General features: G+C 45.2%; 1 protein-coding gene across 1 annotated transcript in view; it reads right to left on the reverse strand.

Moving 5' to 3' along the window:
• TRABD2A (TraB domain containing 2A) overlaps nt 1-25,181 on the reverse strand; it is a 66,125-nt gene that overhangs the window by 4,162 nt on the left and 36,782 nt on the right. The window contains 6 exon segments of the mRNA XM_074333914.1: nt 522-659; nt 1,927-2,338; nt 2,382-2,439; nt 2,720-2,810; nt 6,330-6,504; nt 16,748-16,894. Of these exon segments, the coding sequence (XP_074190015.1) occupies nt 2,090-2,338; nt 2,382-2,439; nt 2,720-2,810; nt 6,330-6,504; nt 16,748-16,894 (720 nt within the window). The 3' untranslated portion in view covers nt 522-659; nt 1,927-2,089.

Raw genomic sequence — 25,181 nt, forward strand, 5'->3', positions numbered from 1 at the left:
CCCCAGGTGCTTCCATTTCTAGACCACACTAAGGCTCAGAGCTTTCATCAATGGAGGGGGATGTAATGACCACACAACTGGTGGAGTAAATGAGCATGATAAGACCTTGGCCCATGGTGCCAGCCCCCCCACTCTATGTGGCTATATTATATCCTTAGAAGAGCCTGTGCTTTAACCAACTTGAGGGTCGGTCCTGCCCAGTGCAGAGAATTTTCCCCTTCCACTTCAGGATGAACCTGTGCCACCCAGGTCCATTTGAGCTGCTGCCACCTCAAAAGCAGGGTTAGTTGGGCCAGTATTAAGATGGAGTGTGGCAAACCATTTTGTATCAATCCTGCCAACAGGGGTCTGTTTGCTTCCTCGGCGATAACATGAGCCAAGAAACTGGGAACTCCCACCTGGGACATGAGTGTCTGGAGAAAGCCATAACACCCCCTTACAGAAAGTGAGAACTGGGTCAGTCATAGTAATTCAACCCTCCCATTTGTCCTCCACCTCCCCACGTTCATCCCCATACCTACCAAAGTTAAGAATAGACTCAAGTCGCAGAGAAACAGGGAGCACCACTTCTATTCCTCAGAGTTCAGTGCAGAAATCAGAAACTACTCTTGGTGTTTCAAGCAGAAACAGGTGCTTGCTAAGCCTTGGGAAAGCTGCAGCTGCAAAAGTCAACAGGTTGACATTATGCATCACGGCAGCTGTAATCCTAGGCCAGAAAGCTGCAGGAAACCGTACAACTCACAACTACACCAGGCTCATGAAGCTGATAGTTAAACAATTGGATGCAGAGCCTGGCCACTGCACAAACTTGTGTCTGCTGGAACCCGTACATAACTGACACCACTACTGAAGAAAAAGGTCCTCTGTCCCTTCTGCCCTCCAATCTCGCATAAGTATCTCATGAGGAGAATCTCAGTCACAGCAGCAAGGGAATCTGGGAAAGTTTCGCTCTCCTACCCCTGCAATACAGAGGGTGCAGAAGGGAGCAAAGGTAGTGGAAATGGACCCTGAGTGCCAACACACAACTCTTTCCATGAGACCCCCAAAGATCTTTCGGGCCCTGGAAATGACTGAGAGCAAACCCACAAGAAAGTCTCTGGAAAAGAAAGGAAAACCGCAGAGCTGCAAGCCCAGGAAATCAAGCCAACTCTAAATCAGGTTAGAAACAAAGACATCTACCTCACATTGGCCCCACCCAAGTCCTAGGAAGACCCTCTGGGTTGTGAGCTACTAAGAGGCCCAGGAAGAATAAGGAAACATTGCAACAGGTGGGAGACGCTGGACTGGAAATACAGTGGGAGCAGGGTAAGGGTGGGGAAAGGGGGGTTCCAGACCAGTTGGGCAGGGCTAAAAGTCCCAATTTCAGACTCAACTGGGGCAGTTCCACTCTTACTCATTTTATATAGAGATGCCCCCTAAGATTTTATTATTTGGAATAGACATGACATATAAGCAATAAATAGATAACAAGACAGGCAGGGGGAGCACTTGCAAACCACTTTCTTGCACAGCACCTGCCAGAGCCCACCTGTCCCCCAATCTCCGGCACATCAGTGACACACTCACACAGTGCACACAACGAAAGCACCTGTCAGAGTGTGGGAAACACCCTATTCACCAGATCTTGAACAGACAGGAGCAGAACAAAGGCCACATGGCTACTGACTCCCTGCATCTAGAACCGGGAGTGAATAGGTAGAAGAGCAGCAGGAAGCAAGGAAAAAAGGGTCAGGAACCAAAGATGCGGGGGGGCCCAGCAGTGCGACCCAGGAGTGAAGCAGTGACAGTCTTTAGAGGGTGTGAGCAAAAGAGCGCTTTGCCTGACAGGTACACATTATGGGGAAAAGTCTAAACAAAAAGCGGATTTAATTATTTGCACATAATTCATTTACAATTATTTTCATATAACTCATTATGTACACCTACCCCAAGCCTTGTCGGATCACCCAAAGTCAGTCCTTGGAAAGAGAAGACTCAATTCTGAGCCTCTTGTCCTGGGTTGGGTCTGTCAAGGCCAGACCAGAGCATGGAGGACAGGATGGTCAACTTTCAAGTCCAAGGGGTCAGGGTCTCGGCCTGGCTCCTCCAGTCATTCCAGGAGGGGCGTCTCCATTTGGAAAGCCAGAACCAACAGCCAGAACACAGGAGTCCAGAGGGATGGGCAGGCACCGCTAGCCACCGACTGGCTGTGGTGGGAGTACCCAGGGCAAGGGAGCCGCAGCTCAGCAGAGATGTGCCAGTCCAGAACTGGGACCTGGAGTGGTGGGACCACAGCACTAGGAGGCAAAGGAAAAGAGTCGTAGGACACAGCAGGAGTCACTGGATACTCCCCAGGCCCCTAACGCCAGCACGGCTTCATTTCATCTCCCCTCTTTAAAGACCAGAATGGATATTAATATGTTAATAAGTTTCTTGTGTCTTTGGCTGTCGTTACCACTGCTACAACAAAACCAAATAACATAGGTGCTAAGACTAACACATTGGGAGACTCTCTTCTGGCTATCTGGTTCTTGATTCAAGGATTAGTAACGCTCAAGATGTAAGAAGACCCAGTGCAGATTTGCTCATTAGCCTCTAGGCAACCTGAGGCAGGGACCCTCCTCACTGACCACACACAGAGGCACAGCCAAGCCACGAGGAGTCTCCCTGGGTCTCTGGCTCCCTCTCCTACCCCAGCCTGAGTTGCTCCCCAGCCAGCACAGAAGCTCAGTCAGGTTGCTTGTTGATGGGTCATCCAGCAGAGCCGTGTTCTACCTCATAACCTTCACGCCGCAAAACAGCAAGCACTGTGTTGTTGCCCATTAAATGACCTGCAGTAAGAAAAAGAATCAGAAAGGCGGCAGCTCTCCTGACCACCAAACATACCCCTGAACACACACCCCGGAACAAAGAAATAGCCCTGCCAACCCCCTTCCCTGTGTCCAGCCCAGTACAGTTCCAGAAAGCTTCTGTAATCAGACCTCCCAACGGCCCCGCCAGGCAAGCAGACGGGGTAATGGCGTTTCAGAGGTGAGGACCTGGGGACCAGAATGGCTCAGGGCACTGCCCTCTGTCACACAGCTGCGGGGACAGCCTGCACAGCAAACCCCAAACTCCCACCTCTGACTCCAGTGCTCACAGTCCTGACCATTCTCAGCTGTATAAACCCGAGTCCCTGCCCCACATATAATTCTGGATGCACAACAAAAACCTCCACTTTGCAGAAGCCACCATAGCTGGAAGCCTCCACCTGAATTTTATTTCATTTCTTTCCTTTTTAATGAAAAGCAGCAAAGATCACCAGATAAGCTTACACTGGCATATTAAATAATTTAAAGGCCAAAGGTATGTCCTGGGATTCACCTTCTTTCATTTCAGGTTTTGATGCTCAAAACTGACATGATCCTCTGGGGTCGCAATGTCCCTTTATGTGCCAATTTATGGCACTTTAATGTCCTAAATGGCTAATGAACTTGCCGCACTCCACCCTCTGATTCAGCAGAAGGTATCATTATTACCTCCACTTCAAAATGGAACACTGAGTTAAAATAGGTTCAGGACGTCACACACTAAGAAGCAGCAGAGCAGAATCTAAACCCAGGCAAGTTTGGCTCCAGAGTCTATGCGATTTTGACAACTGAATACTCAACAGCCAGAGACTCAGAAAGGAAATGAAGGTACTTCCACACTGCAGGAGAGGTCTGTAGGCCTCTCCCTTATCCTGACTCCATGGCTCTAAGAAGACTGAACTTGGAGCAACCTTTGGGAGCCTGGGGGGCCGAGGGTGGTGTTTGTGGCAAAGGTACTGGGCTCTACTATGTTCTTGGGTCCAAATGTAGAGTCTATGACCCCAAGATTGACAAAGGGCAACTGACTCAGATGAAAGCGACATTGGGAAGGCCCCAATTAGCCCCAGTGCGGAAGTACAGCAAACTCGTGTATAGATTATACCAGGACTAGGAGAGACGGGAGAGCCTGCAGACTTTTCCTGCCACACTGACTCTCCCAGCCATCACCAAGTCCCCACGGCAGAGAGGAACCACAATAATAAAAATAGCAAACATTTCCGGAGGATTGCAAGGTGTGGGGCCCGGTTCTTGGTGCTTTGCACCTCATTCAACAACCCCCACACCCAACAACCCTGTTAGGTAAGCGTGTTATTACCCCCATTTTACAGATGAGGCAGAAGCACAGAGAAATTAAATAAATTGCAACTTGGACCCAGGTGGTCTGGCTCATAGTACACACTCTCAACCAATTAGGAATGAAAAAACGATTTGGCAAGTGAATAAACAGCCCGTATTAGCAATGCTTTATCATTACACAAACAAACTATTCTGTTTGACTTTAATTTTCCTCCTACTCCAAAGGTGAGCTCCATTTCTCATTTTTTAATTTCACCTCGATTCCCATGACAAAAGGTGCTGTTTGATTTTAAAGCTCCAGCGCTTTCAGTTTGGGGTTATCCCCACTTATAATTAAAAGTTGGCTCAACACACGGATTCCAAAAAGTTATGCTGCCCAGGCTGAGTTTGGGAGCACTCTGAATGTCTGTGGTTCCCTCTTGTCATCTCAGCCTTCAGAAGGCACAAGCAGAAATGGACTAAAGCAGTGGAGAAAGCAACCCAGGAGGAAAACCTGGCCCTAGCAGCTCTCCAGGCCACTGCTGATACCCACAGTGCCCAGGGACTGTGAAGTCTCTATCCAGCACTGCAGCAGTATGAAGAATCTGCCCTGCGAATCAGGCAAGGGCAGGTGTGGCAGTGTCACCTGTGCCATCCCCCCGATACTATCCCCATCCAGAGGGCCTGCTTGGATCCAGCCCGCCCACCGGCTGCCCGCCAACCTGCTGCCCAGCGTGGCTCTGGCCCAGAACGCACCTGGCACAGCAGCGTACCACAGGGCTGGCACACCATCATCTCAGCATCCACCTTTCCCCTGAGTCCAGGGCCCCATTATTCCGACACTGGACATAAGGGAAGCTCTTGAGATCAGCTGAGCCTGGCAGGAGTGAAGGCAGGGAGTGGCCATGGGGGCACCCAGTGTTTGCACGCTCGAACACTGGGCACGTTCCATCTGCGGGGACCCAGCATGGCCGCTGGGATAAAGCCATGGGGCTGTGTCCCAACTGAGGGGGACCATCACCCCCACCAAGGAAGGGGCATCTGTGGCCTGACCCTTGTCGGGCTGCCTGCAGGGGGAGGCCCTGGCTACCAGCTTTGTTAGAGAAAGCCATTTGTTGAGACAGGCCGCACATGCACAGAGCTATACAGCACATGCGTGCGTAATCTAAACATGGAACATGAGACAGAGAAAGACACACTCACAGACTCCCAGGGACTGCTGAATGCAGAAACTACGATTTGTTTTGGTAAAACTTTTCAATGAACAACAGGTAGGAGCCCAACTCCTCATTTTTTGTACAATAACTTCATTTGAGTATAATTCACATAACATAAAACTCATCCTGATTTTTGTGTGCTGATTTTTGGAATATTCACAAAGTGGGGCAACCGTCACCACTATCTAATTTTAAAACATTTTCATCAGCTTAGATTTTGATAGGGATTGCATTGAACCGGTAGCTCAATTTGGGGAATATTTCCATCTTAACAAGAGTTATTCTGTCTTACAATCCATGAACATGAGATGTCTTTCCATTTGCTTAGGTCTTCGTTAATTCCGTTCAATGAAGTTTTTAGTTTTCATTGCATAAGTTGCTCTTCACTTGTTAAATTTAGTCATAAGTATTTTTTACAATGTTGTAAATGGAACTGGTTTCTTAATTGCATTTTTAGATTATTCATGACTAGGGTATACAAATACAACTGATTTTTGTATATTGATCTTGTATCCTGCATTATTGTAACCTGAACTCAGTTATTTGTTCTGACAGATTTTTGGTGGATTACTTAGGATTTTCTATACACAGGATCATGTCATCTGAGAAAAGATAACAGTTTACTTCCTCTTTTCCAATCTGAATGCCTTTTGTTTCTTTTCCTCGTCTAATTTCCCTGGCTAGACCCTTCAGCACAATGTTAAAGAGAAGTAGTGAAAGCAGCCATCTTTGTCTTGTCTCTCATTCTTAAGGGGAAAGCATTCAGTCTTTCATCGTTAAATACGATGTTCACGCAAGTATTTCATAGCAACTCTTGAACATGTTGATGAAGTTCCCTTCTATTCCTACTTCGATGAGTGTTTTTATCATGAAAGGGTACCACATGTTATCAAATGCTTTTCCTGCATCTACAGAGATAATCATGTTGTTCCTTTAGTCTCTTAATATTAACATTGATTTTCAGATTTGTGAGAGGCTGATTAATGGTCAGAGGTAACCTACAACTCACCAGCTCCAAAGGCAAAGAAAAAGCCTTTGTCAGGGAACTCCTCCAAAAGGGCCTTCACCCGCTTCCCCATTCTTTCATTCCGCGTGTAGATAAGCTCCTGGTGGAAGTAGCTGACAATCTCCTGAGCGGTGATGCTTTCCTGAGGTGGTAGTGTGGCATTAATAAAATTGGGAACCTACGCCAAAATGGAAGAGAAAAGAATGAAAGGCAACAGAGTTATGAATGAAATTGCTTAATTTGAGCATCAAATCACCCAGCTTAGAAGGTCAAGATGCTGTCGAGAAAAGGAGAAAGTGACACACCATTCTTGGAATCTCCCACCTGCTACTTTTCAAACTTTAGTATCATTCTTTGTAACTCAAGTAAAAGAATTGTAAATAAAGTGTACTGAAAGAACTCTTCGCTATTTAAAACAGTATTTCTGTTCTGTTTAAATGATTCTGTTTGATGCCATGTGTTTCTATAAGGAGACCATATCTTTGCATAGCACAGCCATAGTTTTAATTTGTTTAATTCACACACACTTTTTTTAATAAAAATGATTTTACATAGTTAACTATTTTAGAATCAGTAATTACAATTCTACTACCAAATACATGGAATTTCTATAAACATTCAACTGTTTTACAAATTCCATAGATTTAAATTTTCATTATTTCTCCTTCTGGCCTTCTCCAATGTTCTTTGCCCTCCAGGCAAATATTTCACCTGACTGACTCTGGTATACATTTAGCCAATTTTGATATTTTAGCTAACAGCATGGTACTATGTATCGATAAGTATGATCGATTGCTGTGCACAGACTTAATTTCAAGGCCCAATATGCAAGACACACCACCACAAGCCAGGATGAAGGGGTTAAAGAGTTTTATTACAAAGCAAAAGTAAGTAAGACAAGACAGAGATTAGGGGAATATATCATCATACCACTAACAAGCAAGGAGGCAATTCATCATACCACCAGGGCCAATTAGAGTCGTAGAAACAGCACCAGCCTTTCATCAGCACGGACGAAACATCTTGTGCAGAAACAGCACAGACAAAATATCTTGCAGCAGCAGAGGCAGCCCGGGGAACAACCGTGCCTGCCTCGGTTTTTCTGGGGTTTTGAGGACTTCACTAACAACAGTGGCAAGGAGCCAATAAGCATATGTGTCAGCAACACAAGGAACTGGTCTCGGATCTGGCTAGGAGCCGGGGCCAGTCCTTGGTAGGAGATTAGATGTATCGGAGCTCGGCCCAGCTGTGCTAAGGCGAAGGCCAGGCTCCTCATTCTGTTGTTTTCTTGGTCCTTGGGAGGGTAGCCAATCCTTCCAAGGCCAAGCACGTATCCCAGCCACTGTGAGACTTTACATCCCCAAATGTTCCCAGGCAGACCTTCATATATTCTATTCCTTACAATTTGGCCCTAGGGCTGCGTGGGGGCATAAGTATAACTCAGCGGTTTTGAAACATGAATGCAGTGTGCACTTTTTGTATGCGACAGTACATCCAACAGTTGCATATACATAATAACAGTAAAATGCTCACAATGACGAATAGGGGACTAAATGTTACATTAAAATACTTATGCGTGGTTGTGCTGGTGAATAGAAAATCATACCAATGATGATTGGAGTCTTGGGTTATAATATGTGAGAGGCCCTTCGATTTATTACTGACAATGGTAGTCATAATCCAGTGTTCAGCGAGGGACTGGGCATTACGATCTAGGTGAGTTTGCAAGAGCTGAGAGTTCTGTAATATCCGAGCCAAGGACAAGTGTATATAGGTAGCAGGAGGCTGTAGCCACCGGGGGATCCAAGTAAGGGATATATCAGCCTCTAGATCGGGAGTTAAGCAGAATACATCACCGTTCCAGTGGAGCAACTCGAGATGCTGCAGACATCCCAAGAAAGGGGAGGGTAATCCCCTGGCAGCTAGTTCGGCAGCATTAGAGCTAGCGAGGCATATACGCTGTAGCTCTATTTCATATAGGACAGAGAAATTGGCTATGGGAAAAACCGTTAGAGTACATAGATTAACAGAGTTCCATTATTCGAAATAAACCATTACATGCAAAGCCTTTATCTGTAGATATACAATCTGTAAGCTTATAAGTACTATTATTATTATTACCTATATGGGTGCCTTCAATGCGTGGCTGTAAAAAATAATTACCCTTGATAATGGGTAGAACATGAAAAGAGCATAGCATGTTAGTTATTATGGGTATATAACAAGTTACAGTGTCACTACACCATCTAGAGGTGTACGTAACATTGGGCTTGGCGTTTGCTATCCAAGCATACTTTGGAACGGGGAACATAGATCTCCACGTGTAGGAGTCTCCTTGTGTTAGTATGCGTTGTGCTTCTTTTTGGATTAAGGTATATAACATTTGTAGGGAGCATCTAGTCCAATCAAATAACTTGCTAATGTTAAGTTCCACCATATAGGTATCTATATTAGTTATATTAATGGGTGGAGGTCCAGAGAAAACAAAGTGATATGAGTTGTTGTCTCCTATCCATCCCGTGAGGTTTGTGGCTCTTACAGTTCCATTAGCTGTAATACATTGTTGGTTTTCTTTGCAGGTGTAGTTATCTAGCATGTGTGGGATAGTTTCATTCCGCCATCTCCAACAGAATGCGATTGGGCTTGTATGATTGAGGAGCTGTACAGGTATGCCGGGGTCCAAGCTTCAACCAGGAAACAGGTCCAGACTAGGCCGCCAGAAATCAGGAGCTAATTTTGTAAAAACAATTGGTTAGTAGGATACATTTCAGGTTGATCTTGCCCAGGGAACATGACAACTACTATATTGTTGTCTCCTTGGGCTATGACCTCTCCGGCTCTCGGAGGGTCAGTGGTGTGTTTTCTGGCCCAGACTTTAGTACCAGCCACATAATCTGTTGAGCCAAAGCCTCCATATCATGTGGTGGCATTAGGAGGAGTATTTAACTTCTCCCAAAAGTCAGTGGAGGCACATGGAATGATCAATATTTGAGCGATCCTGGTGCCTGGGGAAAAGTACAAGGTTTCTTTTGAGACATTTATTTCTCCCACATAGTCTGTATCAATAACTCCAGCCATGATTTGGATTCCCTTCTGTGCCAGGCTGGACTTGGCAGCTATCTAACCATAGTAACCCTTAGGAATTTAAATTCCAATTCCGGTGGGGACTGTTTGGCTAGTATTAGGCTCTAGCCAGATTTCTTCAACATTATGTAAATCATGCCCTGCAGATGCGGTAGTGCCCATATATGGGGCTTGGGCATTGGGGGGGACTGCCCACCAGTGCAGTGTTGGGAAAGTATGGATCTTCGTATTTGCAAATTGGGAGTCATCATTCTAGATAAAGGAGTACCTCCTGTACTGAGAGAACGATTATTGAGTTGTTGCAGGGCTGTAAAAAGATAATCTTTCCACTTGTAATACAAATGGAGCCCAGCAATGGAGCCCATTTTGCGTAATTTTTCTTTTAACAACCCATTTATGCGCTCTATTAAGCCAGCTGCTTGTGGATAATAGGGAATATGATAGATCCACTCAATGTTGTTTTTCTCACAATAGTTAGTAATCTCTTTACCTTTAAAATGGGACCCATTGTCACTTTGAATTTGTAGAGGTGTTCCATAGTATAGGGTAAGAATATCAAGAGTCTTAATTGTATTAAGCTGCATGGCACGCTTATATGCACAGGTGATCAGAACTCCCGAATAAGTGTCTACACAGGTACAAATATAATGACACCCTTTGGAGGGGGGCAAGGGCCCAATATAATTAATTTGCCAAGTTTGAGCCGGAGCCTGCCCCCACAATAATTCTCCAGTGACTATTTTTGGTAAGGGGCGTTTCTCATCCAGTTGGCAAGTGGAGCATTGTTCCTTAGTGCTCTTTAAATCAGACATAGGAACACTTATCCCTCTGTCCTGTGCCCACCTGTGCATAGCAGTGGGACCAGTGTGTCCTGTCTTTTGGTGGATCCATCAAGCAAGTGCCAGAGTTTCTTCACTTATCGGAGTGGAACGCTCTACTTCAGCAATTGCTGTGAGGCGATCTACATCAGCGTTATACTCACGTTCCACCGAGGTTTTCTTAGCATGTGCATCTACATGAAACACAGAGGTTAGTGGTTTCTGCAATTTCCCAAATTTCTTTCCATATACCAGCACCCCATAAATCCTTGTCATAGATTTTCCAACGGTCCTTTTCCCATATAGGCATCCAGCTGCCCAGACCTTCGTCCACAGCCCAAGAGTCAGTGAAAATGTGGCACTGCCCATCCTTTTCAAAGTTTATAGCTTGATAAGCAGCTTGCAACTCAGCAAATTGACTACTTTTCCCTTCTCCACTGGTCTCTAACACCATTTTGGTGACAGGGTTATAGGCTACAGCCTTCCAATACCGAGTATTGCTGATATATTTGGCAGAGCCATCAGTAAACCAGGGATGTCTCTTGTTCGGCAGAAAGGGAATTACATCCATGATTATATACTACGGGAGATTCAGTTCTTTCGCTGGCCATCGGTTGGAAATCATCATTGGTAATTGGGGCCTCAATAACTAACTCATGTAGAGATAATATTCCAGATGGGCCTGTTTTGGCTCTGTCTTGTATATACCATTTCTATTTAATAATACTGGTTTCTTGTGCATGTCCAATCTTATGGGACACTGGGTCACTCATAATCCACTGCATAATAGGAATTCGGAGCTGTAAGGCCACCTCATGTCCCATCGTTAACTGTTCAGTTAATGCCCAGTAAGCAGCGAGTAACTGTTGTTCAAAGGGAATATAACTCTGTCCAGACTCTGGTAATTTTCGTGCCCAAAACCCTAGAGGGACTCGCTTCGAATTCTGCTTTTGCCATAAGCTCAAGTTAGCATACTCAGTGTCCTCAGTAACCATTAATTCTAAGGGTCCCTCTCTTATTGGCCAGAGATCTAAGGCTGCTTGGATTGCAGCTTTTGCTGCTTCAAATGCCTTATCCTGCTCAGCTCCCCAGTCAAATTCATATTTTTTCCTAGTAACTCTATACAGAGGTTGTAAAATCTGATCTAAATGAGGAATATGATTTTTCCAATAGCCAAACAGGGCTATAAATTTTTGAGCCTCCTCCTTATTCTGGGGTGTTGCAAAGTCTAAAATATTCTGCCGGGCTTTTGGAAGGACGGTCCTATGCCCAAAATTCCAATGTATTCCTAAAAACTTGACTTCCTGGGCTGGCCTCTGGATTTTGTTGGGGTTAATTTCCCAACCTTTCTTTTTCAAATGTTCTATAATTTGTTCTAAATAATATCTTACAGAATCTTCAGTGGAAGCTTGAATTAGGAAATCATCTATATAATGAGTGATTAAAACTGAGGGGTGGAGAATGTCACATTCTTCCAAATGTTCAGCAACCAGTCGACGACAAATGGTAGGGCTATGTTTGTAACCTTGGGACAACCTAGTAAAGGTACATTGACGCCCCTGCCAGCTGAAGGCAAATTGTTCCCATTGGGATGGATCGATGGGAATAGTAAAGAAAACATTAGCCAGATCAATAGCAGCATACCTAGTATCGGGATGAGACTGAATACGCTCAATCAAAGTGATAGTGTCCGGTACAGCAGCAGTCAGTTGGGGAGTGACTTGTTCAGCTCCCTATAATCTACTGTCATTCTCCAAGACGCATCTGACTTCCTTACTGGCCAGATTGGATTGTTCTAAGCTGAAGTAGTTGGAATTATTACACCAGCATTAACATAGTCTTTACTAGTTTGAGTTATTTCATTATGCCCACCAGGGATACGATATTGTTTGCTCATAATAATCTTTGTGGGCTCAGGGAGATGAATGGGGTCAATGAGTAATTTGCCTACTATAACAGAATGCATTTGCAAAGCTCTGATTGCAAAATGATAAGTCCCATCTTGTAGTTTAAGGGACATTCCCCTTAAAATATCAATGCCAATTATGCACTCAGGAATGGGGACTACTACCACTGAATATTCTCGGCGGGGAAAATTACCAATGCTCATTATCACCTTAGTTTGTTTAGTTGGAATTTTATGGCCACCAAGACCTGAAATAGTAATTGGGGTTCCTTTAAATTTGGCTGGGTTCCCATAAATTAAAGAGGCCTCCGCTCCAGTATCCACAAGTACGTTAGCCACTGTAGTGGACCCATTTTTCCAATGTAGTGTTATTTGTACATGCGGGCGGTAGTCCCATTGGTGTATTTCCTTAATTTGTGGGATACCCACAGCTTGGCCTCCATCCTATTCAAATTTACACAAATCCTCAAAGAGATAGATTCCAGCAGGTGGGGCAGAGGGGGAAGGAACCATGAGGAATGGGTTCAGTCTCAGCCTTTTGGACTTCCACTCAGTTGGCTCGCTTTACCTTGTCCAGCTGCCACATATCTTTAGTAGGAATGCCATCCAATTTGTCCAGGCTCATCCCGGCCTTTAATAAGGCTTGAAACATTTCTTTTCGGGAGACCCGATTGTTGTTACTGGGTCCACCAAAATTATTGGACTTTCCCCTATTGTCAGTGGCATTTTGCTTTTCGTTATTCCATTCTCCCATATCTCCTGCTTCTGACATCTTTTCTAAAATTTGCTCGACGGGTTGCCTAGTCTCTGCTAACAGCAGAGTCATCATTATGTGCTTGTAAGCAGGAGGGACAGTCTGTACAACTAGGTTGCGATGGTAGGCGGTTATGGGGCCTGTCAGATAGTGATCGGCCTGTCCTAGCATTACTGCAGTTTTCATTGCCTCCCCCTTCAGACGGTGCATGCCATCCCTATGGTGTACCAGGGCCGTGTCTCAACCGGCCAGGAAGTATCAGTAGCATATTGGGCTGTACATCCGCAGGCCGCTAGCGCTAATCAAGTAGTCATTGCACCTCCCGCATGTTGGTGATCACAGACGGCTGTCTGAACAAAGGGGTTGGTAGAGATAGTAATAAAGCGGGGGGCATCCACACTGTCTATACTAATACCGCCTGCCCCAGTATCAGTAATTCTAATTATCCAGTCAAGCAATTTCTCTCCCGATTTTGGGGAAAATTTGGATAAGATATCATTAATTTCTTGTTGGGAGAAGTCTTCATTCATTACTAAAAAGTCCCTTTGTCTATTGGAGATCCGCTTCTGTCTACGCTGCAGAGGCTCAGCCTGTAAAGCCCGGGGCTGTTTTTCCTCATCATATTTCCTGGCTTCCTCCTCCAAGTCTCCCCAATCTACCTCATCATCAGTATCATCCCAAATATCTCCGTCCCATTTAACAGGGTCCCAATCAGCCTTGGCTGAGGCAATCACTGCACGCACTTTACGGGGATTCACGCTACCTCTCCTTTTCTTATATTTGTATTGAGCACACCATACAGCAGCTTTCTCAGCTATCGTTTGATAGCCACGGGCCTGATCACCTAAAATACAGTTTTGACATTGCAGCATGGCCATTCTGCCCTATAAATCAGTATTCTCTTTTTCCAGACTACATTTTTCAATTAAAGTATTAATACGTTGACACATGCGGCGATAAGCAGTAAGCAGAATCCACCCTCGCCTTGCCACAGAAACCGATTCCCCCCTTTTTCTACAGGAACAGTCCTCAACACTTCAAGCAACCGAGGAGGTCAGCAGTCTGTAATTTGCCTTCCCAGTTTTCACTTAAACCAGTCCCTATTGCCCGTTCCTTAGCCAGCGAAGCAAACTGAGGATCTTCCCATCCGGGAACATCACAAGGTACACAAGTCACCTCACTTTTCTTTTTAAACAGGGACATTGTTTCAGTGGTCATGCGTATCCTGCCAATTTGTATCGATAAGTATGATCGATTGCTATGCACAGGCGTACTTTCAAGGCCCAATACACAAGACACACCACCACAAGCCGGGATGAAGGGGTTAAAGAGTTTTATTACAAAGCAAAAGTAAGACAAGACAGAGATTAGGGGAATATATCATCATAAACTAACAAGTAAGGAGGCAATTCATCATACCACCAGGGCCCAGTCAATTAGAATCGCAGAAACAGCACTGGCCTTTCATCAGCACGAACGAAACATCTTGCACAGAAACAGCACAGACAAAATATCTTGCAGCAGCAGAGGCGGCCCGGGGAACAACCATGCCTGCCTCGGTTTTTCTGGGGTTTTGAGGACTTCACTAACAACAGTGGCAAGGAGCCAATAAGCATACGTGTCAGCAACACAAGGAACAGGACTCAGATCTGGCTAGGAGCCGGGGCCAGTCCTTGGTAGGAGATTACATGTATTGGAGCTCGGCCCAGCTGTGCTAAGGCGAGGGCCAGGCTCCTCATTCTGTTGTTTTCTTGGTCCTTGGGAGGGTAGCCAATCCTTCCAAGGCCAATCACGTACCCCAGCCACTGTGAGAGTTTACATCCCCAAATATTCCCAGGCAGACCTTCATATATTCTATTCCTTACATACTATTACACCAAAATTGTGACAATCAGGGGTGGTTCTTGCAACACAGTGACTGTAGGTGCAGCTGACACACTGTGTTCTCTTCCCCCCGCTCCACCCCCCCATTGGCTATCTGGCTTCCCAATCCTTGGCCTCTCCACCCCTTCCCCTGGGCACAAGCTCTCCTCTACCCAGGGATTTAACAAGGTTAACCATTACCTTAGTCAGATATAGAATAGGATATTACCCTGCCTGCTTCTCCTGTTTACAGTAGCCTTTCCATAGACCTTCCACACATTCTCATACTCTACGTGTAATGCAGCCATCAATTTCCATTTATGGATAACAGATCTCCTTTTGCTATTCTCTTAAGATGATATTCTTTTGTCTTCGGATTAAAAGCTTCATTTTCTCTTTCATCATCTTTTTTTTTTTAATCATGTCATTTATGTAAGATCCTCCTGCCCATTTCCCCAAATCTCTTCTCTTCAGCAAAACACTCCCTTTGTACCAACCGCTCCACACAGGCTCCCAGAATGTGTAGGGAGACGTCCCACTGCCATCCTGCTCCACCTTCTAAATGTCAAACATGACCTACAACCTGCACCACTCAGCCCTGGCCAGCCTGGCCCCCATTCCCCAGTGGCAGGCATTTTCCTATAGTCCATACCACCTGCAGGGCCCTGAGCAGGACAGGTATGGAGGAGCCACAGGAAGGGAATGTGTAAGACATCTGTCCCCTAGTTGCTCCATCAGCCTTATCATTCGCCCATATAACTTCCAAATTGCCCACCCATGTTAACTTTTTCTACTGCTTCAAATTTAATTTCCCAATTGAACTTGACCTTTCTCCCCACTTTCCCTGCCCCCACCAAGAGCACACATAAGAATTATCACCACCACAAACTCTATTATTCCTTTTTTAGTATATTTCTGGTTTTCCCTTTCCTCTTGCTTGGTTTTACTTCCTCCCTCTGGAAGTAAAGTCTCTGGAAAGCTCATGATGTCTTTACCACTTGTGGGGCAATGCGGGATTCAGCCTCTATTGTCCCTCTCCGCAGTGTTGTCGTTTCTTTTTCACCTCTCATATTCACTCACATTCCTTATGACAGGCTCCCCAGATCTAACAGAGCTCACAGCATCGCTCACACCCACCAGCTCCCTTCTCTCTTTCCCCAGTGTCTTCCTGTCTGGGTACACTGGTCCTGGTAGGAGGAGGCAGCACACTCCCCTATCTCAGAAGCTTAGCTGGCACTCGCCATTGCCACATGACCTTATTGATGGGGGCAGAGGGAGGGGAGACACGACATGGTTTGTCACATGGGAAGCTTGTTGATAAAAGCATAACAAATATCCATTCCATCTCCCTCCTACAGGGAGGCTGCAATCCTCTGAGCCCTGACCAGCCGCTTCCTTCCTCTTTGATGGCCCACAGGTCAAATCGATGCTGTGTGTACACTCACTGCACAGATGGGCCATACCCTGCAATACTGTAGGATGGAATCCATGTCTGGGAAGACCGGTAGCCTTCCCAGCCTTTTATGTACCACCCCTGTAAGAATACCACGGACACCTCAATAGCATCATGCTCACATGTTCCTAGAAGCCACTAAGCACTGCAGGAAAAGTTTTGCTCCATCGTTTCTCAAAAGTGTTACCTAAGTCAGCCAGGAAGCTTTCAGACTCAGATCCCTTCCATTCTCTGAAGGCTGCTGGTTCATGCTGCCTGCTGCCTACGCCCTGAGGCCTGCGGCTGAATTCCTTGAAGTTTCGTCCTGTGACTGGGATCCTGGGATTACCTTTAATCAATGTCCCTCTCAGTTCTTAAGTTTCACAAAAAATACTTTTGTTAGTTGCAGCATCTCATTGAACATCTAACTCTGCCCAATTTTATTTTTAGAGCCCTTCATGACCTTGATCCTTTGTACACAGGATGTCCAGGTGTCAGCAGGTAATGTCTTTTTTTCTTGTATTTAAATGCATGCTGAGCTGGGCAGAGGACAAGGGCCCTCACCTGGGAGCTATCATGGCTGAAGATGACGGAGCTGAGGTCCCCGCAGTTATAGTGTTTGATGAGATCCTCCATCATGTAAGAGATCTGAAGACTGCCTGCTCACAGGCTCTGCTGCTGCAGGAGGGTCTGGTTCAAAGCAAAGATGACCTGAAAGAAAGTGGAGGAAACATAGGTCCCTTTAAGTTCACAGACACGGCAATCAGTAGTTGCTGTCTTATTTCTTTTGTCCATGTTTGACAATAGTTTCACCTCTGTGTCACTGCTGTTTAAAAAGGGAACAAAATTCCTGGTGGTGTCCAAAGAAAAGAGGACAGTGCTGACCAAGTCGGCCCCCATTGGATCACACCTGGGGACATGTCTCAAGAAGGACAGAGACAACCTGGAACTCTCCCGTAAGAGAGACCGAGAGGTGAGGAGACCCAAAGAGCTAGCTTGTGAGGAACGGCTGAGGGAGCTGGCGAGGGGGCTGGGGCACATAGATAGATACACAGACCAATGGGTTTCAGTTACGTAAAGGACTGGACAAGAATACATACACAATATACACAAGTCGTTTCTAACCATCAGTGCAGCATTTGCTGGCTAATGGATTCATTGGGTCCATGGCATATTAATGGAAATTACTGTGGAAAAAAAAAGGGTGGGGGTATGAGGAATAAACAAAATCAAACAGAAATAAAACAGATTTTATCTGTACAGAACTGCTTAGAGTCTTTGATACACTAATGTGTAATGCGTTTCTCCCCAAGGGGGAAAGAGTGTGTTTGGCTTCCCAAACTTATTTGAGAAAAACATCAAAAGAGAAGGGTTCGCTGGAACATCTTTGGGGAAAATCCAGATTCAAGGAATTTTACAAAGCAGTGAATTCTCTGTAGCCCAGGAGAGCTTGGTCGAAGGGGGGACGGGGGAGATTCTGGCACCAGGTGGAAATTGAGGCTGGCCACCCTGTACGGGGCTCCCACAATACTGCAGATGCTGTGGCATTTTCCCTCTCGTCCTCCCTCGGTATGATGCAGACACACCACCTTTCACAGCTGCCCTTCCACATGCTCCCAGGGTAACCAGGATATAGGATACTGCCTTTGCTGGAATAGTCCCTCCCCCTTTGCTGAAATGCAGACAGATGGTCAGTCCGAACACTCTGACCATGAAGTATTCAGCAAGAAGTTTGCAATTCTCCGGAGAACGCATTACAGGTCTCAATTCAGCAAATGACCCAAATGATCTTGTACAGGAGGTATGCTGCTACCAAGTAGCAGCCCCAACCCTCTTTCTCCTTTCACACTTTCTCCTCCTCATTCTGAGTTGCAAAGAGGCCAGGAGCCTTGTTGATATGCTTCCCACAGGCCACTGCGGCATGGACCTGCCTGCCCCATGCCCTCCTTCCACACCCCTGCCTCCCTAGGTTACTATCCCTGTCATGAGGCCTTAACCAAAGGGGAAAGGGGCAGGTTCCTCTTTGTAAAATACCCTCCTCTCTTCTCTTGACATGTCCCCTTTCTCTCTATCAGAGGCACTCGGTCAGAGCCTCTCCTGGAGGTCATCTCCCTAAATATCTGCAGACCAGCCCCTCCCATCCAGGGACAGGGCCTTCTGGGCCATGTTCACACACACCCCATTCCTCTGCTAGTGACATGAGCTGACAGAGCGTAAGATACCCCCAGTGCATGTCCACAAATGATGGTCTAAGTGAGGAAACTCAGCCTTCCACAGAGATGAGGCCCTGAATTCCGAAGCCATACCTTGAGGACCTCTCTACCCCACTGGGAATTGCTAAATGACTTCAGATTCACTGGCAGAACAAACCTTTGGAAAGGAGGGAGAGGGGCCTTAAGAAGTGTCTCCCAGGTATGCCATGCCCCAGGCCAAGGTCTCACACATTCTGTCTCAATCAAACTCATCCAAGCCAAGTTCTCAAGGTCTGATTGGCTCACAAATACCTGCTAATGGACTTTGCTATCCTAAAGATAATCGGAAGTAGCCCAGGTTACCTGTTGCTAAAACACCTTCCTCCAAGAGTTTCCACTCATTCTGGAATGTTTTTTTTAAGGTGTCCTTGGTATTAGAGAAGATTGAGCTGCTCATTTTCACGGACACGCCAGTCTGCAAACCAGGAACACTGTCTGGCCACATCACAGATTAAATAAGAACTTTGTTTACACAGTCCCTTCTCCACACATTCAAATGTCACTCACCTTGAAGGCATTTCACCTGTTCATGAGAAGCTTACAAAGTCTTGCTAGGATGTTTGTCTTTGCTTTGCCTGTGTACTCTTGACGATTAAGCTTTTTAAAAGTTTGCGTACCACAACTAAGCCAATAACATTAGTGAGTTTTGAGTCCTTACTATGTCCCAGGCCTCCTGTTAAATGCTTTGCTTATGTTCTCATTTAATCTTCCCAACATCCTAAGGTAGTAACTATTGTTACATCTATTTTAAGATGAAGACAATGAGGCAAATAATAGTTAAATAACTTCTTTAAAGTCACATAGCTTAGTAAACCAAGGTAGGGATTTGAACCCAAACAGTCTAATACCAGAGCCTAAGATCTTCACCACTATTCTGTGCCTAAGGTATGCTGCTACCAAGTAGCAGTAATCAGCTTTTGTCATGTAGTCTAATTTAAATTACTAGGTTTAAGTAAAAGAATTAGGAATCTGAAATTGGGAAGAAAAAAGGGAGGGAGGATAGAAAAGAGGAGGAGGAGGAGAAGAAAGGAGAGAGAGAGAGAGAGAGGAGAGAGGAGAGAGGAGAGAAGAGAGAAGAGAGAAGAGAGAAGAGGGAGAAGAGGGAGAAAAGAGGGAAATAGAAAAACAGGAAGGGAGTCAGAAGGAAAGGTGTGCTAAAGCTTTTTTTTTTCAAAACCCAGATTAGGAGTAACACACACATTATAGGAAATCTAGAAAACAGAAAAGTATAAAAAAGAAATTATAAATTGCCCATAATTTCAAGTCAGGTTTTAACTGCATTTAACAACTTGTGAGTATATTGAGTATATTTCCTTTCCTTTTATTCTATATGTTTTATACAGTTGATTGTATTTTATATAAAATTTATCATCCTGCACTTTTTGTTTGACAGTGTAGGCATTTCCTCACATGACTAAAGTCTTGCTTGGCTTCAAATATTATGTGATATGCCATAATTTCGCTAAACTTTCTGTTGCGAAATATTAAGGTCTTCATTTTTCACAAAAACTAACACCCTATCAGGAGCATCTGCAAGCAGAAAGCTTTTTCTGTTTTCAAAAATTTCCTTAGTATAGATTCCCAAGACCAGGACTACTGACTCGACAGGCATGATTCATTCGAATGTTTTTAGAAACTTTTTTCACTTTTGCTTTTCTTTTTTCATTTTTTTTTTCTAAATTTATCTTTTAAACATTTTTTTTATTTTTAAATTACAGTTGACATACAATATTATGTGGATTTCAGGTGTACAAAATAGTGATTAGACATTTACATAACTTATGAAGTGATCAACTGATAAGTCTAGTACCCATGTGACACTACACATACTTATTACAATATTATCAACTATATTCCATATGCTGTACTTTACATCCCCATGACTGTTTTTATAACTGGCAATTCGCACATCTTAATCCCTTCCCCCTCTTTCTCCTATATTCCCAACCCCTTTCCCTTCTGGCAACCATCAAAATGTTCTCTGTATCTATGAGTTTGTTTCTGTTTCACTTATTTTGTCTTTTGGATTCCACAGATAAGTGAAATCATATGGTATGTCTTTCTCTGTCTGACTTATTTCACTTATTTATTTCTCCATTAAAACACAAATTCAATAAGAATTAAGTAGTAACACAGACAAGCTCCCAAAGCCAATTTTATAAAGAAGCCCCACCTTGGATACAATCTGTGCTTCCTCAAGGAGGCGGCCCCAGCAGAAGCCTGGAAAACCCTGCTGCTGTCACTGCACACTCACTATTCCCTCTGCCTGGAAGGCTCTTCCTACCCTTCTCCACATGGCAAATATACACTTGCCCTTTGAAATCACAGCAGGAGAGTCTCCTCCTAGGTGAAGGCCCTGTCACTAACTCCTAGGCATAGTGAGTGCCATCCCCTGTGGCCCAGGACATCTGGTGACTACTCTAACACAACCTGTTTTGTCACCTCAAGAGCAGTAGTCATGTCCTACTCACCTCTGTATCTTCACCATCTGGCACACAGGACCTGGTATACTGTAAGCAGTCAGTACCTTTTGACTGAATTCATACATTTTAGAAATGACTCTGTGGAGGTCTAAAGCCTGAGGCAAGATAGATATTCATAAAAGACGCCTGGCAGAACTTTTCCCTGCCAAGCCAAATAAGGAAGCATTTCCAGTAAAGGCAGATGCAACAAACTTCTCAGGAAAGTAAAAATGGGGGGTGGGGTGCCCAGGCCTGGGAAATTAACAGAACTGCCTAATAGGGGGGCTGATTCTTACCCCCCAGAGACTCAGATCTTATTTGAGCTCATCCCTCAGCCACTTTGGGACGTCTACATTAGAGCTTATTGCTTAAGTGCTCATCATGACCAGGCCTCCATTCTCTTAAGCTTCCATATTCTTCCCTTGTATTAGTTAGGATACAATAAGCTATGTCACAAAAACAAATTAAACCTGAAACCTCAAAGGTTCAGCAACGTGTACAGCTTGCTCACACAAAGTCTGAGTGCGTAAGTGGCTCTTTTATCCATCTAGTCCCTTAGGAATCCAGTTCTGTTTACCTTGTGACACTGCTATCCCAATATCAAGGGAAGGGAGTGAACATGGAGGTGACATACCAGCTCTTAAATGCCTCAGTCTGGAATACCCACATTTCATTGGCTAGAAATAGTCACATGACTTTGCCTAATCCTCAAGGGGGCTGGCTGGGAAATGTAGTCTTTCCATTTGCCTAGGAAGGAATAGAGAACCTAAAAGAGGTGAACACTAATAGTTTTGACCACAACCCTCTAACTTTGAGGAAACTCCCACCCTTTAAAATAAACTCAAGATAAATGAAAGAGCCCTCAATCTTCCTCATCACCATAGCCACAAAATGTTAACTGGTATAAATGGGTCATTCCTCATATTTGTCCTATGAAATTATAAACCTAAGAGCTTTGGTTAGTATCTCACAAACCATCTAAAATGTGCTGCCTGATTGTGGGCAGTCCCAGGCCTCTGTCTGCCTCTGGAGCTTTGCACTTGCCATTCTCTCCACTTGGCACACTTGGCCCATGCAGTGTCTGGCCACAGACCTTTGCTTTTCATTAGCACTCAGAGCAGCTTTCTTTGACCTCTATCGAAGGTCACTGCCCCACCCTGGTTATTTTCTATCTCATTACCCTGTTTTACTTTCTCCATAGCACTTATCACTGGTCGAAATTATCTTCTTCAAGACAGCATCCAAGCCTGAACTTGTCATGCCATTGGGAAACCATCTGCCAATCTTTCTTCCCTTGTGCACCTGTACTCTTCTATTCCTGGAGACATTAAAATGATTAGGGGAGTTGAGTACATTACAGTGATTCAAGATATCAGATGCTTCCCTATTCAGAATTACACATGGTCCCTGGGGGAAGACGGATATCAGGGCGGTGACCTGGCCAATGGTGCTCATCAATGACGGACTGTCAGCCTGTGGTCTTCAAGCACCAGAAGGCCTAGGAACAGCAGAGCTTGGGAGTGGGGGACATGGCAGGAGGGAAGGCAGGAAGGGGAGCAAAATACCAATTGTGATCTGGGTTACCCTAGAATTCTGGAAACTGAGTGGTTGACCAACCCAGCATCATAAGAATGAGCAAGATGATGAAAGGTATCATGAGAGTTCGTTCTGTGTCAACTAATAAAGGACAGAATCAAAGCAAGTACAGTGCTAAATGTTCCTGAAGTTCATTCATTTATTCCTTCTTCCTTCCCTTCATTAATTCAGCCAATTAAGTAGTTAATGTATGCCTGCTAATCCGAGCACTGAAGATGCAGAAGTGAACAAGAAAGACAAGACTCTTGCCCTGGTGGGTTTTCATTCTACCTGGAAGGGGAGGGAAGGTCAAGAAGAATCTGGGAAAGAGGAGTGGGGAAAGGTCTGGTGTATCACAGGAAGATATCCCCCTCTGAGAGGAGGATGAGGTAGAGGTCCGAAGTTAAACCTTCACTCTGTGATTTCAGGCTTGCAGGACTGCCCACACACAAGCAAGTCAAAACCCTTCCCAGGATCATCCCTGTGCTGCTTTGTTGTAGGGGGAAGGAGGTCAGCTTGTGTCACCAGCACCTCAAAAGAGGCCATACAAAAACCACAAGTCTTTTAAGGAAGTTTGAACAACAAACTGTAAGTCTGAGTTGGTGCTACATCTTTCTTTTGTTGCTAAAAAAAAACACAGAAATTCACTTTTTAAAATCTCTGACACAACTTTCTATAATCACCCTGTCTTTCCTTCCAGAGCTGCTACAACTGCACTCACTGGTGGCTTTAATGTGGTGCTTATTTATATCCTAACTAATTCTGAAAAGCCTTAAGCATCTTGCAGATCAAAAGCCAGAACAAGACATTGACCTCTGTGCCTCAAGTGCCCACCTAAGAAATGAAGGGGAAAGAACTGGATTTTCTTGGCTAGGAAGAGCCAGGATCCCAGCCCACTATGCTCACTGGCAGGCCCCAAGCTCCAAACACAGTGCTCACTGTCTAGCCAATGAAATACATTCGCTGGAAGCCAGAGGACGCTCAGAGAAGTGCCCCAAGGGACAGGTTGGCACGGAGTCCTCCAAGGAAGCAGCCGCCCCAAACTCATCCCTCAGCAGCTTAGTAGGGATCTGGGGAGGCCTCTGGTACACTGCGTATATTTAAGGAGGGAAAGTTTTCACTGAAACCAATAAGACTATTGGAGAAAGACCACAGATGGGTCCCTGAGGAAGAAGTCTCTGAGGAACAAAGGGCACCTACGGGGTTTCCTTGGAGCCATAACACTTGCGTTGACTCTGAGCGCTGGTTAGCATGCCACCTATCATACACCAAGGAGGTGGGTCACTGTCACCCAGCTCTCTCTCCTCCAGACGGCAGTCTTTCATCATCTATGCTGCCCAGATTTCAGCTACATGTCCATGCCTGGGGCCACCCACAGCTCCATCCAACCAGGAGTAGGGCCCTGGAGGTGCTTTTCTTGGGGCAAATCTTTGGGGCGAACCAGGGGTGGCCAACCCTGTCTGTCCTGACAGCTAGAGAAGGTAGCTGTCCCCTGATGCTCTCTGCAGCCCTGGAGCAGGGGGCAGGAAGCACATGAAGGCTCCACAGAACAACACCCAGCCCCAAACCTGCCCCGACTAAAACCCTGAGGTCCAGAGCCAGCTTCCTCAGAACCTACTGTGGCATTTCCTAAGGGCCCAGACTCTGACAGGAATCATGATTGTGAGTCATTCTTGTGTAATTTACCCTCCTTGCTGTGCATGGTAAAGTCATTACCAGTCTGACAAATCTGGGGTTTCAGGATGTGACTCACAGATCAGCAAATTCCTCAGAAACAACTCTATTCAATTAAGTTGACCTCAGATTCTTCATTCAGATGGTACATCCTGATGGCACATTGTCACTGACCTAGACTCCTAGCATTACTGCAGGGTCAGTAACAGGTGACCACACCTGGGCGCAAGTACTATTCTTGGACAGCCAAAAAGCTCAGGTGTAGCAGACAGCCTGTCTAACGGGGAGCTGGAGACAGGCGGCCAGGGAGGGGGGACTGGGGCATGGGGAACTGGCTGAGTGCCCCCGGCCATGCTCACTGTCCCCTCACCTCCTCCCTGACCAACTCCCAGCGACGACTGCCTCCTTGTCTCCATTTAATTCCTTTCTTTGGGTTCCTGCTAACATTTTCTCACAGACTGTATAATAAAGTACCACAACCTGGATGGCTTAAACAACAGAAATGTATTGTCTTGCGGTTCTGGTGGTTTCAAGTTTGAAATCAGTGTCGGCAGGGTCATGCTCCCTCTGAAGGCATTAGGGAAGGATCTGTCCCAGGCCTCTCTCCTAGCTTCTGGTAGTTTCTTGGCTTATGGTTGCATAACTCCAACCTTCATATGGCATTCTTCCTGTGTGTGCCCAAATTTGCCCTTTATCTTAGGACACAGTCATATTGGATTAGGTCCACTTTAATGACCTCCCATTATCTTGAGCATCTGCAAAGACCCTATTTCCTGATAAGGTCATATTCACTGTTCCTGGGGACTAGGACTTCAGCGTAAAAATTTGATGATACAAGTTAAGCCATAAAACATGTCAATCTCAGCTCTACTCTTTTTTAATAGTTAATATTCATCTGATAAAAATTTTAAACAGTACAAATAAATATATTTCCTTCCAATTCCTGTTTCCCAATCATCACCCCTAAGAACAATCTTTATCTCTTTCAATGGACAGTCCCTACATGTAAAAGCAGATAGACAGACAGGTAGAGTA

This window comes from Rhinolophus sinicus, linkage group LG05, assembly GCF_036562045.2.
Source record: "Rhinolophus sinicus isolate RSC01 linkage group LG05, ASM3656204v1, whole genome shotgun sequence".
Lineage (NCBI taxonomy): Eukaryota > Metazoa > Chordata > Mammalia > Chiroptera > Rhinolophidae > Rhinolophus > Rhinolophus sinicus.